Raw genomic sequence first — 16,361 nt, forward strand, 5'->3', positions numbered from 1 at the left:
TTATGCATGCATTTGTTTTTTCCTTTCTGTAACTATAGAGGTTAGCATACTACAACCTTAAGCTTGTATGTCCATATGTATGTATGTCATACTACAACCTTAAGCTCGTATGTCCAGATGTACGTATGTCATACTACAACCTTAAGCTCGTATGTCCATATGTACGTATGTCATACTACAACCTTTAGCTCGTATGTCCATATGTACGTATGTCAACAGGAAGCAATAAGCCTGAAGAAGCAATAAGCAGGAGAGGGTCAAACTTTGGGAAACGCTTGATTCAGTTTGGTTTAGCACCATACAAAAGTACAAATAGAACAAAGACATTATGATGATACAATTCCCATTGTCTGGTATAGCAGATACAAAATATGGGTGACCATTTTAGTGTGAAAAATAATAATTGAGCTGTCCCATTGTTTTTGGTTTCTCATTGCAGTGACACAAGCTGAACACTAGAGGTCCTAAAGTGATTACACTAACACAGATTTATGAACTACAACAAGCTTGTAAATAAGGTTTACCCTTACTCTGTCTGTGGTTAACTTCAACTTAAAGTCATACACTGAAGGAGGCACTTTATTAAGAGGAATGCTGCTTAAAAGGCAATTGTTAAATTTACCAAATCATGCTATCATGAAACTATTCTTGGTATGTGAGTAAAAACGTACACAGCTATGGATAAAGTGTGTAAATGGCAATGCTAGCATTTTTTCTGGACCAACCATGAAGGAAAATTTCACTATCTTAGAAGGGATTTGGTAGTTATAGCTCCCTAAAGAGCATAAAAAAACATGTCTATACAGTAGTTGTTTTATTTGGATACAGCTTATAAAATAGTTTGTTTGTTTTGTGACATACCGCTGCTGATTGTACACTGATTCTTTGGAAAGGGATAGAAATGTAGTGTGGCATATAGCAGCAGAAAATAATTTGTAATTGTGTCTTGGACTGGGTCTTTTGGAATATTCAGCTTATTGTGTTGAATAATGAACTACCTAAACTACTTAAATAACTACTTAAACAAACTGAATTTAGCCTTACTAATCTAAATATAAGCTACAGTCTACACGCTATGCTAAACTAAGATCAGTAGTGAGAGATTTGAGTGCTGCATGTCTCAAGCCGTTTCAATGAAAGTTAAACACAACCAACATGACCGTGCCATGACGAGCTCATCGTTTCATGACCGTAAACAATAACGACTGCAACATTTGTGTGCATGTTTGCCTTTTCTATTTTTTTTTTATCTAATTTTTTTGGTTTGCTTTGAGAGGATGGGCTCATATCGACTTTAGTCAGAGCAATTGTAGCCATCCAAGTAGGATTCGTTGTAGTACTCGTCAACTTTGGAGCAGTAATTCTTGTCGTAGACTTGGCGTGGGAGACCCAGGGGCGTCATGCCACGCTGGGACGCAGCCTTGTTGGTGCCCATCTGGAGGGACACGGTCGATGTGTCACAGTTCATCAGGTCCATCTTTGATTCAAACACTTGTCGTTTGGTGCCAGGCGCAGTCATGCCAGCCTAAAAGAAGAAGGTATAAAACATCCTCAAGACATATATGAACCATGTGTACAATTACTGTACTGTACATACTGTAGATTCCTTAATGCCTGTTTTGTCTAATTTTTTTCAGGAGCAGTTAGGAATTCAGTGTCTTGCTCAAGGTACACACACTTGGTAAGGAGGAGTGGGGAATCAAACTAGCAACCTTCCGAGTTACTAAACGACCTTAGGTACCACTGTCTAAATGGAGTTTTACTATATAGTGACGTTGGCCCAAGGAAAAGAGGAAGCAAGAAATGAAAACTGGTTGGTAGTTGAGGCTAAGGTCAACGGAGAGCTGGTGTCAGGTTTTAAATTCTGAGAGAAGATTAATACAGTGGGGAAAATAAGTATTTGACCCCCTGCCGATTTCGCAAGTCTGGCCACTTGCAAAGAAATGTGTGATCTATAACTGTAATGGCAGCTCAAGGGTTTCTCCACCAAGTACTAAGTCATGTTTTGCTATGGGTTTAAAAACTTATTTGCCGCAACAAATGCGAATCAATTCATAACTGTTATAAAATGCAGTTTTCTGGATGTTTTTGTAGATATTCTGTCTCTCACTGTTACAAAGCTAGACCTACCATTACAATTATAGATCACACATTTCTTTGCAAGTGGGTAAACATGCAAAATCGGCAGGGGTTCAAATACTTATTTTTCCCACTGTACTTCCTGTATCACCTAACACCTTGGTATGGGCTTAGAGAGCTTCTGGTCAAGATGATGTTATGGTAGTGTGCTCTTACCTGGCTGGCTCCTTTGTTTGTGCCCATCTGTAGACTGATGGTGGACTGATCCAGAGGGGTATCCATGCTAGACCTGGGGTCGTACAGGTGCCGTCTCGTTCCATACGAGGTCATGCCCTTCTGGCTGGCACATTTATTGGTGCCCATCTAGAAGATGAATTTCGTTAATTCAGACAGGTGTTGCAAGAGGTGTATGTGAAATTTGACTGTTGGGGACTATTTACAAATACCTTACCACATTCATGAACTAGAACAAGACGTACCAGGTCCCTGTTCATTTCTAGCAATTGAGAAAACAAGAGACAGTAACAGACCTGCAGGCCGATGACGTTGCGCCCTTCCCTCATCAAGTCCGGGGCAAACTTGCGGTGCTGCTTCTCGGCGTACTTCACCCCAAGGTCGTGATTGGTGTTGAAGCCTTTGGTCTTGGCCTGGAAGTTAGGAAATAGCACAGGTGTGTCATCTGTCTTCTACTGTATACTCATCAGAGAGATCACAGGAAGCATATCGGGTAAGAACTTGTTGAAGGAAGAATATAACGTTTATCCTAAGAATGTCATTCCACTTAGGCACTTCACGTTGGTTCAAATCTAGTAATAGAACAAAGTCCAAAGAATAGGTCCATGTTCTTTAGAGCTTCGTTTGAATTCTAGAATGCCTACTCTTTACATCACTTCTGATTATGTGAATCAAATGCAGTGTTTAAGTAAAGACAGTGTAAATATCAGTGTGACTGCATATGATGTTGCATTCTAAAGGCAATACCCACCACTCCAGCTAGGGCAATCAGCGTGGACTGGACCTGAGTGTGGTTCATGGTCTCAAAGAGGTCGTTGGCCTCAAAGATGTCATGAGCCTTGAGTCCGTAATCAGTGATGGCTCGCACAAAGTTACTGATGTTCTCAAGCTGGGACAGAAAAAGAGAAGGAAAAAGAAGGAATGATGTCAGCATTGTAGGTACGATTTGTGCCAGCCTCACACGGCCCGGGCAGCAGTAAAATGTGGGTACCTCACCTTGTGGATGGCGCCAAATAAATGGTGCAATTGTGTACACACATTAATACTCTCTTCACAAGATCCATCAAGATAATGTTGGTACTATCCTGACAACAGCACCAATAAAATGTTGGTAATCTCACCCGATTGGACAGGCATCAACTTTTCAACACAAAAGCAGATCAATTAAGTTGAACACATGGGGGTGCCACACAAAATGTGGTATGTACTATAGATGCCAAAATAAGGATCAATCTCACAAAATGTACTAATCTATCAATTTGGAACTCTGATTGATAATGAAATAATAACTACAACCGCAATTACCTCATCAATAGCTAGCAAAGGCTCAGGGGTTTGGGTTTTTTGTTCACCAGGTCAGGGGTCGTAGTTCAGGTGACATCAAGCTGCAGTTTCAGAGAGTGATTGATTGGAGGAGGAGCAGACCGTTTACAAGTTCCTGATTAAATTGCACCTAAGTTCCTGATTAAATCACACAATGAACAAATTCCAGGTGTTCCTAAGATCGTGGTAATTACGTCAACGAAAGATGTGATGCCTCAGCTCATTGTAGGAGATGAGAGGGGACATAAGAACTGTACATGTTTGCCTCCTAATTTTATCCCAAGCCTGCTCTCCAGGTAGGTGTGTTGTTTTAAGAAGGGGACAGTTTGGAGCATCACTAAATATAAATGGAACATCGGTGGCAGCCAGCAGCCAGACCACCCTGTAGCCCAGAACCATCTGACAACTGAGTTGAGTCCTTAACAACATGTGAGGTACACGTATCTATACAGGTATCTATAAAGTACTTTGTGAGTGTGTGCATTCATTCGTTCGTTCGTTCCTTCGTTCGTTCGTTCGTTCGTTCGTTCGTTCGTTCGTTCGTTCGTTCGTTCGTTCGTTCGTTCGTTCGTTCGTTCGTTCGTTCGTTCATTCATTCATTCATTCTGTGTTCACACCACAGACAGTGAGACAAGCACAGTTGGAAAGTTAAAGACAAGCCTTGCTGAGGAAAATAAGCTATTTTCAGAGGATGTAAGAAAAGGAATGTTTCTTGTTCATAATTCGTAATTCCCCTTTGTTTGCAATTTGTGATTGAAAGCTAAAGAACAAAAGTACAGCATCACATGAAAGCTCTAATTCTCCACATTTTCTGCGATGTGCCTTTATTTAGCAGCACAAATCAACATACTGTCCTATCAGTATTTCATATGTGTATATATTTTAATTATAATAAAATGTGGCCTACAATGAACCTACAGTTACTCTTCCTTTAAGGGAGGAAATCCTGCCGGGGTTATATTCCCAAAGGCTAATATACACACAATCTGATACTGCCTTAATTCAGCAGCCACTATCGTGGAATGTAAACATACTGATCCACTGTGCCAAGCAGTAGACCCTCCACATTACCATATACAGCTCGATGCCTCAAGAGTCCAGGTGGAAGAGAAAGGCATAAAGGAAAAGGTTGAATCGTCATTGATCATTGGGAATTTAAAGGAGAGTGTGACAGGAATGCGAGAGGGAGCAGGGTCATCACTTGAGGAAGAGAAATAGAGAGTGAGAGAGGGAGAGGGAGCAGGGGTCATCACTTGAGGAAGAGAAGTAGAGGGTGAGAGAGGGAGCAGGGGGGTCATCATTGAGGAAGAGAAGTAGAGAGAGGGAGCAGGGGTCATCACTTGAAGGAGGGAAGTAGAGTTAGAGATGGAGCAGGGATCATCACTTGAAGGACAGAAATAGAGAGAGAGAGTGAGCAGGGGTCATCACTTGAGGAAGAGAAGTATAGAGTGAGAGAGGGAGCAGGGGTCATCACTTGAGGAAGATAAGTATAGAGTGAGAGAGGGAGCAGGGGTCATCACTTGAGGAAGAGAAGTAGAGGTACGGAGAGGGAGCAGGGGGTCATCATTCAGGAAGAGAAGTAGAGAGAGGGAGCAGGGCTCATCACTTGAGGGAGAGAAGTAGAGAGTGAGAGAGGGAGCAGGGGTCATCACTTGAGGAAGAGAAGTATAGAGTGAGAGAGGGAGCAGGCAGTGATGGCAGGTAGTGAACTACATGGAGTTAAACTAGTAGTTTAAATGCACTTTGCAGGAGCTGGCTGGAAGTTCAACTTCATCCAAATTTAAATGACTTCCTTGCTATATAATCTACTTAAACTACAAACTGTTTCTGGCCATAAAAGGAAAGGAATGATTATTTTATTTGGCCATTGCTTCTCTACTGTATTATTCATCCCCCTTTGACCAGCCCCATCCTCCCTTTTCTTTCATCCTGACCGCTGTGAAGGCATGCCCAGACAGTGCATTCATCAGGCAGCCACTACCTCACACTTGACCTCTGTGTCATTAGCAAATGTTCAGAGAAGTTGTTGCATGCTATTTTAGAAGCTACCTGGCTGGACTGGAGTTTCTGGAGGGCAGGTGGCTGACTGCTGGACATTGTATACAAAACCAGAGGTGACATTCCTTGAATTTTTCCGATGAATTGTTATGTATGTGGTATTTTTATTTTATTTTTCTTTACATATGACAAGTTGGCACTTTTTGCAATTTACTCAACTGAGTGGCATTGTTTTGCTGGCATGTGATTGTCTTACATCCGCATCACCTTTTAGCAGCGTAGTTTTGTATTACTTTAGTGGCTTTAGTTAACCAAACTAGATTTCTTCCTACGGTAGTTTTGCTGTGGTTCAACAAGTCATGGGTAGCTTGAAAGTAATGCTTTCAAAGTAGCTCCCCCAACGCTCAAAGAGCAGGTGAGAGGTTGATAGAAAGAGAAAGAGAGATGAGAATAGAAAGGAAACAGTCTAACAGAAAGGAAGCACAAGGGGATGCTAAGACTGAAAAAGACGCTCTAAAGTCAGCCATTTCAAAGTGAGAGTGAGAGTTATGACCCGATATTCTGTTACCAGACCATGCTGTATGGAAAGAGAAAGGGAGATGTAAATAAAGAGAAACGGTTAAAATAGACACGCAGAGGAAGACACTGAGACGGACACACTTAAGTCGGAGACGTAGTAAAGTCATCGAGTTCAAGATGGGAGTATAAGACCAGACATGCTATTACCCCATTAGCCTCTGCTACGTATGTGTGGCACTCAGGTCTGCTTACATTTCTCCGTCAGGCGCTTATGATTTGTGCGGTGACAGCCATGCTCCTCTGAGCTAAACCGGAGCCACTGGTGCATAACAACTGCATAGCTCACACAATCTGCCTCTGCCTCTGCCTCTGCCTCTGCCTCTACCTCTACCTCTGCCTCTGCCTGCCTCCCCTACCTGTTGACAGAGCAGAGTGTGCATCGGCTGGTGCCAGATTTGACCAGAGACATTTTGCCGCAGATGGAGTTGGGGCCCTCACCTGATGCCAGTTTTGGGTGGATGTGCTTATCTTCCTCACTGACCCCGGCTGCAGCTTGTTGATTAGTCTGAGGAGAAGAAGGGGAAAAAGATGAAGGACATGGAGCAATAAGAAAAGAAACAGAGGAATGATGGAACAAGTGCTGCCATGCTTTGATTGGTCTGTTAGACCTATGCGGAGTGGTGTATCACTAACTACTTTTTATATTAACTTTTGATATTTCAGTAAGATGCAAAGAAATACGCTACACATTCTGCATGGCCCCTGAGAAAAATACTGTGGTTATTTCCTTTCTTTAAAACAATTCTCTTTCAATTTGCAAAGTGAGGGCATTTATATAAAAAATGGACACAAAAAAATTATCTGTTCAGTCAGAGTTTGAAATATCAAGGGTAACATCGTGCAAAATAAGTAAACTCTTTGAATACTTCCCATACTATAGTATATATAAACGTGTGAGCTGTGAGTTTGCCCTTTTCATTTTTCTTTAATTTCTTGCAATATGCTGGAAGAAGACCTTGATACTTAGCCTGGGTGCCGTCTCTTTTGTTCTCGCTGACGTTTGTTCAGCGAGAAGGCAGCAATCAGTGGAACGTGTACAAACGGATGGCACCCAGGCTACTTGATACTGTCTCCAAACAAGAAGCTGCAAGTGACACCGCTGGCTGGTAATCTATGATCTGGAGCTCCGACTCACTCGCACAGGAGTACTCCGTCCCTCAGGCTCTCCATGAAGTTGTCGCCAACGCGCCGGCCCGTCACCTCCTGGATCCACAGCCGCAACTGATCCTCCCTCACTGGGTCATACTTCCCGGCCAACTGGGGTCAAAGGTGAAAGTTGAGAGGTCAGGGGTCAAATCCAGGTGTGGAAACCATGCTGGTGTTCAAAGGCAGTAAGCACAGGGGATGTGATTCTGGACTAAGTCTATGAAGGATGAATCAGAATCAGTCCACAGCGATGGCTTAAATATTCCCAAAAGTATTGTCTTACTTTCCTTAGGAACAGGGATATAGCAACACATCAACCCTTAATCCTTAGTGTTTTGTGTTCAACTTGGGGCCGAAAAAAAAAAAAAGTTCACATTCAGTGCTGGTTACCCAAGGCACACTTGTTAATGCAACATTATATGTTAAATACATTTCAATAATGTTAGATAAATGATCATTTGGGACTACAAATCATTAGGGGTGGGAATCTCTTGGCACCTCACGATTCGATTCGAAATCGATTCAGAGGTCAACGATTCGATTTAAAATCGATTATCGATTTAAAATCGATTTTGTAATTTAAAAAAAAAAATTTTTTTTTTTTTTTTTTTGACACATCCATTTTATGTTGAAATGCAAGCTGCATCGACTATTGCATTGCTCATAGAAAGTAAAAATTGTGACCATTAATAGCTTTTACTCTAATAAAGCAAATAGCGAAGGTAATTCATCTGTTGATTTTCTTCAATATAGACTCTGAGTTGCAAACTCAAATGATTCAATAGTCAAAATGCATCGATAATCGTTTTATTCGATAATCAATCGATAATTGCATTTCAACATAAAATGGATGTGTAAAAAAACGATTACCAATTCTAAACCGATAAAACGATTATCAATCCATTTCGACTTTTAAAACATTTGAGTTTGCTACTTAGAGTCTTTGCTACACTTCCTACTTTGTGTTTGATAATTAAAGAAAATCAACAGATGAATTACCTTCTCTATTTTTTATGAGAGAAAAAGCTTTTCCTTGTCACAATTTTGACTTTTTATGAACAATCCAATAATCGATGCAGCTTGCATTTCAACATAAAATGGATGTGTTAAAAAAAAAAAAAAAAAAAGTTTTTTTTTTTTTTTTTTTTTTTAATTACAAAATCGATTATGAACTTTTCTGAATCGAGACAGAATCGTTTTAGAGAGAATCGATTAAAATCGAATAATCGATTTTTTCCCCCACCCCTACAAATCATTACATTTGTCCATTACATGTGGTTAACATGCTATTTGCACATGCTCTTTAGGAAGGACTCAGTTACGTGATACAATAATGCATGTGGTAAAATCTCTTCCTTGATCTCTTCTTCACCATCCAAGCAGTAAGCACAACAGTGATTCATTTAGAGTTTACGAATTTCAGCGACTATGACACATGGCAGACTACTATAAAATGGCCATACTTGGGGTTGCACATGGAGGATACATTCAATAAGGTTGTACTCCGTTCCAGGCCAACTAATCCATTGCAGAGTCCCGAGAGATCTTATCTGACTTGAACAAAGGCCTAAGCAGATTTCTGCAGGAATGACTGGCCCAGGACCCACACATAGCACTCTACGCTGTGTGTCTTAGCACATTTGTCTGGGTTTGACACCCCATTACTGAGATTCCTGAAAGGCATCGTGTTCTTGGTTGCTTACTTACTTGCTCTTTCTCTCTCTCTCTGTCCATCTGTCTCTCTCTTCCTCTCTCTTTCTTGCAGGACGGTGTGCTCTTGATTGCTTGCTCCCTCTCTCTCTCTTTCTCTCTTTCTCTCTTTCTTTTTCTCTTCCTCTTTCCATCTCGCAGGGGGTACTGCTCTTGATTGCTTGCTTGCTCTCTCTCTCTCTCTCTCTCCCTTTCTCTCTCTCTCTCTGTCTATCTATCTCTCTCTTCCTCTCTCTTTCTCTCAGGACAGTATGCTCTTGATTGTTTGCCTGCTCCCTCTCTATCTCTTTCTCTCTTTCTTTTTCTCTTCCTCTTTCCATCTCGCAGGGGGTACTGCTCGTCATTGCTTGCTTGCTTGCTCCCTCTCTCTTTCTCTCCCTTTCTCTCTCTCTCTGTCTATCTGTCTCTCCCTTCCTCTCCCTTCCTCTCTCTCTCTCTCTCTCTCTCTCTCTCTCTCTCCCTTCCTCTCTCTCTCTCCTGCTGGATGGCTGTTCTCCTTTTAAGACGTGGGACAGAGCGGGGAACAAGAGCAGTCTGTGATTCCTGAGCAGCGGCAGGGAGAAGCTTCCTACTCTGGGAAGCACACCAAACTAGGCAGAAACTGTTATCCCCCTGTCTCTCTAGTTGTGTGCCTTGCTCTTGCTCTTGCTCTCTGTCTCTCCCTTCCTCTGTCACACAGTCCCCCCCCCCCCCACACACCCACACACACACACACACACACACACACACACACACACACACACACACACAGCACACACACACACACACACACACACACACACACACACACACACACACACACACACACACACACAGACACACACACACACACACACACACACACACACACACAGACACACACACACACACAGACACACACACACACACACGCGCGTTCTCACACACATACACAAATGCCCTCACCGTGGTATGGGTTCCAAGAATGTTCCTTTACAGATGGTTAACCAGAGATACACACACACACGTCCACACACAAACAAATGTTACATACCGCTCCATCAAGCCCCTCAGCAGCATGTTGTTTCTGGAGTGTGTGTGTGTGTATGTGTGTGTGTGTGTGTGTGTGTGTGTGTGTGTGGGAGGGGGGGGGTGCAGTGTGGTCTGCCATCTTATTAGGGCAGTGAGCAGCCATGCTATGTCAGAGATTTGGAAATGCGTCTTGGCTAAGTCATTAGATCTGTCTCTTCTGCTTGAAGCTGATGGCATCCCAGTGCTGAATGAGTGGCATTACAGAGAAGGATTCATAAATACAGAGAGAGAGAGAGAGAAGAGAAAGAGAGCTGATGACAGCAAGCCCTGGCCCGAGAGAGGGAGAGAGAGTGAGTGAGTGAAACTGTATGCTTGTTGTTATTTTTGGAATATTCTTTTGTTGATTTGTTGATTATTTTTAATCAACTCTTCATTTTATTTGTGTCCTTCTGTATGTGTATGTAATATGTATGTGTTGAATCAGCTTTGGCAATAGTGTTAAAAAAACATTCATGCTAATAAAGCTTCTTTGAATTGAATTGAGTGATTGATAGAGAGAGAGAAAGAGAGATTGAGTGAGAGAGAGAGAGAGTGAGAGTAAGAGTGAGAGAGAGTGAGAGTGAGAGTGAGAGTGAGAGTGAGTGAGAGAGAGAGAGAGAGAGAGAAAGAGAGAGTTAGTGAGAGAGAGAGAGAGTGAGAGTAAGAGTGAGAGAGAGTGAGAGAGAGAGAGTGTGAGAGAGAACTCAGGGTGGTACTATTCTATTCTATATGCAGTATTTTGCCATCACTGAATAAACCCATATACACTTGACCCATGAGTGACAAACACACACACACACACACACACACACACACACACCACCTGACCCCACCATTTCACACACACACATGTACATACACACAGACACTCACCACCTCACCCCACCATGTCACACGCTCATGTACATACACAGAGTTCATACTCAAGAAGTTACACATATTGAAACACATGAATGAACTGACTGACTAAACAGCATTAGTGATGTAATAACCAGGCCAGCAATTCTCACTGCTCTATCAAGCTTCATTTTAATCTGCATCACTAAACACACACTTTTATCTTCCCTTTGATTATTTCTCTTTCATTCCTGTTTGTTTTTTCATTCATCACAACTTTACTCTTCATGTTGTTTTCTCCCTTTCTCTTTCCCTGCCTGCTCTGGCCATGCACTCTCTCTCTCTCTGCACCCCATCTCTCTCTCTCTCTTTCCCTCTCTCCCTGTTCCCCAATCTCGCTGTATCTCTTTCACTCTCTCTCTGTGTGTGTGTGTGTGTGTGTGTGTGTGTCCTTTCCCATCTCTCTCTCTTGTGTTTACAGCTTGTGGGCGTCTCCTGTCACCCCAGACAGAGAGAACTGCTTCTGCTGCCGCAGAGCCCATAAAAGGAGCTGGCCTGTGGGGGCTTTAAGCACCTACCTGCATATATATATATATGTGTGTGTGTGTGTGTGTGTGTGTGTGTGTGTGTGTGTGTGTGTGTGTGTGTGTGTGTGTGTGTGTGTGTGTGTGTGTGTGTGTGATTGTGTGTGTGTCTGTGTGTCTGCATCTGTGTGTCTCTGTGTGTGTGTGTGTGTGTGTGTGTGTGTGTGTGTGTGTGTGTGTGTGTGTGTGTGTGTGTGTGTGTGTGTGTGTGTGTGTGTGTGTGTGAGAGAGAGAGAGAGAGAGAGACAAGAGCATTAATCAAAGTTATGACATGATTATGTGTGTGACAGAGGAGCATACATATATATATATATATATATATATACATGTATATGTGTGTGCATGATTGTGTATAAGTGTCTGTGTACCTTATATGTAATCACATAACTTTGGGAACAGATCCAGCTATGTTACTCCTGGGTATAATCACTCTCCCAGTACACCACAGTATCACTATCTCTTCATCTAATGAAAAACCCTGCACAGTGCTTATATCTTTGGAGAACTCGAGAACTTTTGTTGGTTGTTAAAGATCATCCCAACAAAAGCCTGTGATGATATTCTCTAGAATTGGTTATTTGTTCTAGGTAACGCTTTATTTGGATAGTCCGCCTGCAGAGACAGAGACTCAAGTACAAACTTTCTAATTGTTCACTGAATATCACTTTAACCTAACCCAACCACTAACCCTAACCTTAACCATAAATTGTGGTTAACAAAGTTTCAACAGACAGTCTGTAGAAGACCATCCAAATAAAGGGTGACTATGCCATTTACAAATGAACTGCTTTTATCACGCATCATCCATGCGTGCGATTATAATTCATGCTGTGATTTAAAAATGGCTGACAGTAAGAGAGCTGGCGCTAGGGGTTCCTAGAAGATACAAGTCCTCCAAGAACAAACATCCCCACTTTGGCCAAAAAATACAACCTGCTTCTGATGAAATGCCTTACTGGCAGAAGGCTTCTCTCTAGAGGTTTTTAAAGCATTTATTATATCAATAGACATCCATCTTACATGTCCATCTGTGACAATCAAAATGAATCAGATACTTTAATGTCAGTTTTGTTATCAATGGAATTCACCAGTAGAGGAAAAGACTTGGACAGCTACGGGCGAAAAAAAAAAAAAAGAAAACAAGGAAGTGACCAGAAAAGAGTGTGGCTTTAATTCTTTGCCTCAAATAGTACAGAGAAGAAAGGAGAAGATATCATTTCATATCATATCAATCATATCATATCATATAATATCATATCATATCATATCATATCATATCATATCATATCATATCATATCATATCATATCATATCATATCATATCATATCATCTCATCTCATCTCATCTCATAGCATAGCATAGCATAGCATAACATCACAGAACAGAACAGAACAGAGCAGAGAGAGAGTAAAGTAAAAAACTATGCGGCCTCTTTTGGCAGTGCTCATCATGCATCAGTCCTCCTTAGCCCCCAGCCCACTCTCAGACTCAGACTATCCGGCCTGCAGCTGGGGGAAGGTTACTGTAAATATTTATCCATCCCAGCAGCCAGTTAGAAGACCCTGCATGGGTATACAGTACATCTGTCATATCCCCTCCCCAGGCAGTGATGCCTCTCCACCAGTTGGGGATATTATTTCCTTAGAGAGTGACAGTTCATCACCGATTTTCTGGCACTGAATATTTTTGGTTCCAGGACAAATAAGGGAACTACTTAATGAAACAAGTCATCTACTCTACATTTACATGTTATGTGTAAGGTATCAAATGATCTTGGTGTTGTAGTTAGTTGTCAATCACTTGAGCTAGAGGAACACTAAAAGTGCATTATATAATATTTGACGTACCAAATATAATAAAATGAATAATCATATAACAATAATACAATTAAAAATAATATAACACAATATAATATGTCCTAAATAATGTGATGTGACTGAGTGGGACCTGATGTGACAGATATATTACAAGAAACACATCTGTGTGTGGGGGGACTATGGATGATGGTCAAGAAGCCTCTAGAATGTGGCAGGAAAATAATTGGTTCCCTCTCCCTTTTTTATTCTTTCTACGAACTTTATGTTCCTTCTTCCTTGCCTTCATACTCTCTCACGCTCTGTCTCTCCTATGTCTTGTTTCGTGTTATTCTTTCTTTCACTCTCTGTGACCTTGTCCATCCAATCTAGGATTCTGTCAACATTACTCATTTGATATAGCGTTACTCTTGTGTGTCACTGGACAGAGAGAGAGAGAGAGAGAGAGAGAGAGACAAAGAGAGAAAGAGAGAGAGAAAGAGAGAGAGAGAGAGAGAGAGAGAGAGAGAGAGAGAGAGAGAGAGAGAGAAAGAGAGAGAGAGAGAGAGTACAGAGATGAACATCCACTGACAAACACACACACTCACAGAGAAACAGAAAGACTCAAAGTATACACACACACACACACCCTACCTTGCTCTTGACCTCAGCTGACATTCCAAAACTTGGTCCTCTGATAAAATGGCTAGCCATGGTTTGTCCTTAGGGTTATTCTCTCTCTGTGAGGTTCCAGCGCCGGTCTTATCCCACCTGTTTCTCCTGCACAGTGGCCCAGAAGTAGTGCTCGTAACTTTCCCTCATTCTTTTAAAAACCTTCTCCCATCCGTGCGTGCACAGCTCGCCTCCCTATTGGCCGGGGCAGCCATCCAATCACGACAGGGAAGTCACAACAGGCATTAGTGAGGTCATCCACATGGTATTAGCCTGGGATGCAACTCATTCTTTTATACCTGGTGGCAGTGATGAAATGCAGCCCATTTATAACTTTGGCATTAACATATAGTAAACATTTATGTTTCAGAAAACTGTTTTGTTTCATTAGAACAATGTATGAATCCAATGCACATGCAGGCTGGTTTGCAAACGTTCGTCAAGCTTTAAGTGAAATTCCTGGACATTTAATGTTTGAATCTCAGGTAGATTTAACCTCAGCCTCAGACTTTTCTGTGCAATGAGGAATGTGTTAACAACATGTTGTTTATTTATAAGCTTATGACGCATATTGTTGGGAAATATGCTATCTAGGGCCTAACAGGGTTTAATAGATTAGGATTGTACTATACTATGATAATATTATCAAACCATGGCTTTAGTGTATTCGAAGCACTGAATAAGTTGGTTAAATAATTAATACCTGAAGGACTGAGTCATCAGGGTTCCCTCAGGCCAAGCCAGCCGTTTCCACTCTCTCCTCTGGCTACTGTATGAGTGTGTGTGTTTGTATGTCCATCCATTGCCTGTGTGCGTGTGCTCCTTTTTTGTGTGTATTGCCATGCATGTGTGTGTGTGTGTGTGTGTGTGTGTGTGTGTGTGTGTGTGTGTGTGTGTGTGTGTGTGTGTTTGTTTATGCAAGTATCCATTTTCATCCTGTGTGTATGGTTGTGTGTGTATGCCTGTTCCTTTCTTTGTATGTGTGTGTGTTTGTGGATGGGATGTCCGTCTGTGTGTGTGTGTGTGTGTGTGTGTGTGTGTGTGTGTGTGTGTGTGTGTGTGTGTGTGTGTGTGTGTGTGTGTGTGTGTGTGTGTGTTCCTTTTGTGTGTGTGTGTGTGTGTGTGTATGTGTGTGTGTGTGTTTGTGTGTGTTTGTGCACGTGTGACCTCAGCCTGTAAGAGCGAAAGGAATGATGAGGTGCTGTTCCTCGTTTACACACTCCGGTCACCACTGTGTGTGTCAGCAGTCATTTGAAAAAGTCTACAGACGAAAGCCAGAGAGAGCGAGCGAGAGATAGATGGAGAGAAAGAGAGAGGGACAGAGAAAGAGAGATAGAGAGGTGAAAAGACAGAGAGGAATAAGAACAAGCATGCTGAGAGAACGGAAAAGAGAGAGAGGTGTAGAGGGAGAGACAAAGTGGAAGAGATTTGTTTGTTGAGAGATGGAGAGAGAGAGGGAGGGGGGGGTTGTATGTTGAGAGACAGGGCCAGAGTGAGTTGGGAGATTTACAGTGACTGCAGTGTGTCATTGTCCTGTGAGTCACACCGCATGCCTGCACAGTGAGAGTGGAAAATTCATAATGCTGCCATCAGACCTCCGCTGACCAGCCCTTTGTCTGCTACTGCTCACGTCCCACTGACACACACACACACACACACACACACACACACACACACACACACACACACGCACACACGCACACAGACACACACACACTCACGGTAATAAAGGACAATAATTATGATAGAGATGATGACAGAGATTGTATTTATGGGCGAAGCAAGCCTTTCAAAAGCCTTTGTGGTGTGATGAGTTACAATAAGCTACAAGATTGAAATAGGCTTTTAAGGCAATTCAATGGCAATTAAAATAAAAGATTTGGCGATATGGTGACCACTTCAGGCCCAGGGTAATCTCTCTCTGTCTCTTTTAAGGGGGACCCCACAGTGAGTGAGAACCGTAATTGGATTCTATGTCCAGAAACAAAAATGAACCTGTCTTCATATAAAATATGAAAACTTTCCTTCCAACCTTCCAGACTTTGCACTTCAGGCATGTCCAAAGAGTCCAGTTTAACCCCCGGGGCAAGTGATCAGGGCGTGTTCAATCCCTGAGGGCAAGTGATCAGGGGCAGCTCAACCCCGAGGGCAAGTGATCAGGGCTTGTTCAACCCCTGAGGGCAAGTGATCAGGGCGTGTTCAACCCCAAGGCCAAGTGATCAGGGCGTGTTCAACCCCCAAGGCCAAGTGATCAGGGCGTGTTCAACCCCTGAGGGCAAGTGATCAGGCGCAGCTCAACCCTCGAGGGCAAGTGATCAGGGCGTGTTCAACCCCAAGGCCAAGTGATCAGGGCGTGTTCAACCCCCAAGGCCAAGT

At 42.4% G+C, this 16,361-nt stretch overlaps 1 protein-coding gene across 1 annotated transcript; it reads right to left on the reverse strand.

Moving 5' to 3' along the window:
• Positions 1–1,294: 1,294 nt before the first annotated feature.
• Positions 1,295–14,027, reverse strand: LOC308378972 (calponin-1-like; the record flags this gene model as incomplete). The annotated part of the gene is made up of 7 exons (XM_080856006.1): positions 1,295–1,525; positions 2,296–2,442; positions 2,610–2,726; positions 3,065–3,202; positions 6,652–6,718; positions 7,349–7,470; positions 13,968–14,027. The coding sequence occupies 7 exons, from the start codon at positions 14,025–14,027 to the stop codon at positions 1,295–1,297; spliced, it is 882 nt and encodes a 293-aa protein (XP_080712132.1).
• Positions 14,028–16,361: the final 2,334 nt, after the last annotated feature.

This window comes from Sprattus sprattus, assembly GCF_963457725.1.
Source record: "Sprattus sprattus genome assembly, chromosome: 1".
In the NCBI taxonomy this organism is placed as follows: domain Eukaryota; kingdom Metazoa; phylum Chordata; class Actinopteri; order Clupeiformes; family Clupeidae; genus Sprattus; species Sprattus sprattus.